The sequence below is a fragment of the Carlito syrichta genome, unplaced genomic scaffold (assembly GCF_000164805.1).
Source record: "Carlito syrichta isolate Samal-C Ts95f unplaced genomic scaffold, Tarsius_syrichta-2.0.1 Scaffold305794, whole genome shotgun sequence".
Taxonomy (NCBI): domain Eukaryota; kingdom Metazoa; phylum Chordata; class Mammalia; order Primates; family Tarsiidae; genus Carlito; species Carlito syrichta.
The window spans coordinates 819,286-822,673 of NW_007249890.1; the positions used below are offsets into that span (position 1 = coordinate 819,286).

The following is a 3,388-nucleotide window of genomic DNA, read 5'->3' on the forward strand; positions in this document are numbered from 1 at the left end:
TACATATATATATGTACACATGAAGTGAATTGGGAAGTCCTTTGGTTTAGACAAGATTAAATATGTACTTCCCAAATGCATAGGTTTCCTTTGACCAACCTGCTCAAGAAACAAACGTGAAAAGTGCCATGGCAATTTGGACATTTTCTATGTCTTTTCTTCTAACTTGAGGACGCCTTTCCTCTCTTCTCCAACTCTTCTGAGCATTTTATTTTAAAAGCAGTTGTTTCTTTTGGCCTTCCATCTCCATCGATTCATTCATTCCTTGGAAGAATCTAAGCTCATGTCCAGAAACTCATCTTTAGTGGAGAACAAGGTTGAAAAGAACTCCCCCCCTTTTATTCCCTCTTTTCCCTAAGAATCAGACACCTTGATGTGTCATGAATAATGCAGTCTCGATCTGACTTGCCTTGTTACCCCTGGCCAGCCCAAGCAGCTGAGGTCTGAGCTTTACTCGCCCTGCATTGTTGTGCAATACTGGAAAATAAAAACAATCCATGGTCTCTACCCCTCAGACTGTGGTGACGTGATCAGGGTTCTCTTGAATTTCTATGCATTCAATTTCCTCTCTCTCCTTTCGTTTGGCACGTTTCTTTTTCTTGTGGTGCTTTTTGGAAGGGGGGAAAAAGGTTAGAAACACAGGTAAAATAACAAAACAGTGCAGAAGTGTGCAACCCCCAGTGAGCAGCAAGCATTTGAACAGTGTGAAGGTCAGGTTCGAAGGCACAAATAGGAGGGGGACCAACCCAATAAGAAAAGAAGTAATATTTTGCAAAATGGCTGTCCCATGCTCTTGAAGGGAGCTTTTTATACATTGTGTTCGGGTGTGCTCAGTTGCTAATACAAATGTGTAAAGCAGTGGTGCACAGTGGTCAATGGCGAAATTCAAGGTGTAGATAAGGCACAAGATAGAAATGCAATCCATGTTGACATTCCATAATGTCATTAAGCCCAGAACGCCCAGCTCGATTGAGGTGACGCTAAGAATTAGCCAGAAGTTTCCCAGAGGGTGGATCACTAGGAAAAAAGTCAGGATTAATACCAGGAGAACACCAAAGCCTGCAATCAGAACAGGCACTGTGACAGACAAGCTGTAGTGGTCCATGAAAACAAAGGAGGGGTTGAACACAATGAATCGGATGCTCTTTGAGAGGGATAGGGGTCTCAACTTTTCCAACACTTCTATGACTTCCTTCTGCTTGTCCCTGCTAGTCCTGGCTACCAGATACAAGCGAGAAGCAATGATGTTGTTTTCATCCCCTGCCTTGGAGAAGATGATATCGTTTCGAAAATGCTGGAATTCTGGCTTTTTTAAAAATGAACTTTGTAGGACACTGATGAAGTCACTTTTGTTATTGGCACTGATGTTGCTGACTTTCAGAAACTGGTAGTACTGCTCCACCCAGGACACTGCAGTGAATCCACTACAGAGTCTTCGTAGGTCCTCCTGGACGCTGCTGTTCCAGTACTCGAGGGGCTCATAGACATAGAATCCTATCACGGGGCTATAGTTGCTGAAATATTTTTGCTGAACCATGGCAAAGGAAACGCTTGGGGAATCACTGGCTAGTAGATTGATGATGTTGGCTCCATCACTGATCTGTAAGCACCCCATGAAGGAGAAGGAGGCGTAAATGAGATAGAGGATGACCACAAATGGCTTCACGTATATATTGGTAATCCATTCATTGTAATGTTCACGGAGGAAGTGCTGAATGAAGTGGTGCTGGTAGGGGTTTGTCTCATGATGGGATGTCTGTTGATGCCCATCACTCATCACTGTCTGGAACCACACGGGTTTGCGATCCAGGTATTCTGCAGAAGGGATCTTACAGCAAAAGATGCTGTGGTAGCGGTTTTGCTCTAGTTGGCCAGCGAAGACCAGACAGGAGCCAAAGAAGGAGAAAATGTAGAAGTAGTTCAACAGAATGGAGACGCACATGTTTTGACAGAAGACCTTCACAGCCTCTATGTTTGTGAATGGGCTGGCACCCATGCCAAAGGTGATGAAGTACAGGGAGCTGGTCATGGTATAGGTGACCATCACATCAGAATAGGCATCTGCTATCCTGTCTTTGAAGGGCAGATTCTCTTTGGTTCTCCGCCATCCAGACAGAAGTTCAAATACTCCTTTAGTTCCATGACCTAATGTTAAAAAAAAGAAAAATAATAATTGTTTCTATTTTTTCCTATTTGGATGAATTCCTTATAGTTTGTCTGTGATAAATAATACTTTATAATCTTCGGAGTGCTATGATCCTATCAGAGTCTCAGCATTTGAATTACAAACGAAATATATTTGGTCCCTGTTTCACTTTAGGAAAGCCCAACTTTGTTGATATTCTGGGCACGATGAAACATTTATTGTCTGTTCTAGTTATCTGACAAGTTGTAAATGCAATGTTACATTATTACAAGAATCCCCCCCAACACACATTGTCTTCCTGAATGAGTCATAAGCTGTCAAGGGCAGGAGCTGTTATTTGTGCATTTTCAAATATCTCTCAACATCACTTCAAGTGCTTGGTCAACTGATTCACTGACTGACAGTCCCTAACTTCCATTTCATGCTGATTTATATGAAAATTTGGGAAATTATAAGATAATGTTAAATATTTAAAAATGGCTTTAAATCGATTTTATAATGTTAATAATCTGCTTGGTGGCCAAATGGCTTAGAAAACAATTTCCATAGATTTGATTAATTAACTTTGGGTGTGAGTCAAAAAATTCTGCCAGGTCACATAAAAGACAGGGCAAGACCTTCAGGATGAGAGACCCCAGCAAGTAATTCTTTTGGGGCTCCTCAGAGAGAGAGAGCTTTTATTCACAGAGTGGAGATATTAAATGCTCGTGACTGCTTCATTAAAGTAGATGAAAAATGCTTCTTTTAAATCAACTTTTGTGTACCTTTTTGAAAGAGTAATTAGGCAAAAAATTGATTAGAAAAGGATTACTAGAACACCCACTATGTGCTACTGAGCTGTTATTTTCAGGAATTTGACAGCTTTTAAGATACAACTGCTTTCTTACTAGCAAAAGAAGAAAGCAGCCGAGAAAGCAAAGTTATTGTACGATATCCACAGTTTTCCTTAAAAAACATCCCTGAATTGAACCTGTCAATTATCATCCTCAACATATCAATTGGTAACTCTCTGAGTGAGTGGAAATCTTCATAGGTCACTCTTGCCCTTGTGGGTGTAACAATACTACACAGGAATCTTTTCTGTGAATGGATACAAGCTGTGCTTGGGCTGTTCTCCAAGAATTCCATTAGAGAAAGATGTAGCGTAAAGGCACAGAATGACCTAGTTCACGAAAACCTGGAAAATGGACTTTTGTGTGGTACTTAGATATTGAAGTTAGGTGTTATAAACTCAGTTTATTT

At 40.8% G+C, this 3,388-nt stretch overlaps 1 protein-coding gene across 1 annotated transcript; it reads right to left on the reverse strand.

Moving 5' to 3' along the window:
* Window positions 1–250: 250 nt before the first annotated feature.
* PTCHD4 (patched domain containing 4) lies at window positions 251–2,152 on the reverse strand. The gene has a single exon (XM_008062682.2). It carries the CDS (start codon window positions 2,042–2,044, stop codon window positions 512–514), a length of 1,533 nt encoding a protein of 510 aa, XP_008060873.1. The 5' UTR covers window positions 2,045–2,152; the 3' UTR covers window positions 251–511.
* Between the last annotated feature and the right edge of the window lie 1,236 nt (window positions 2,153–3,388).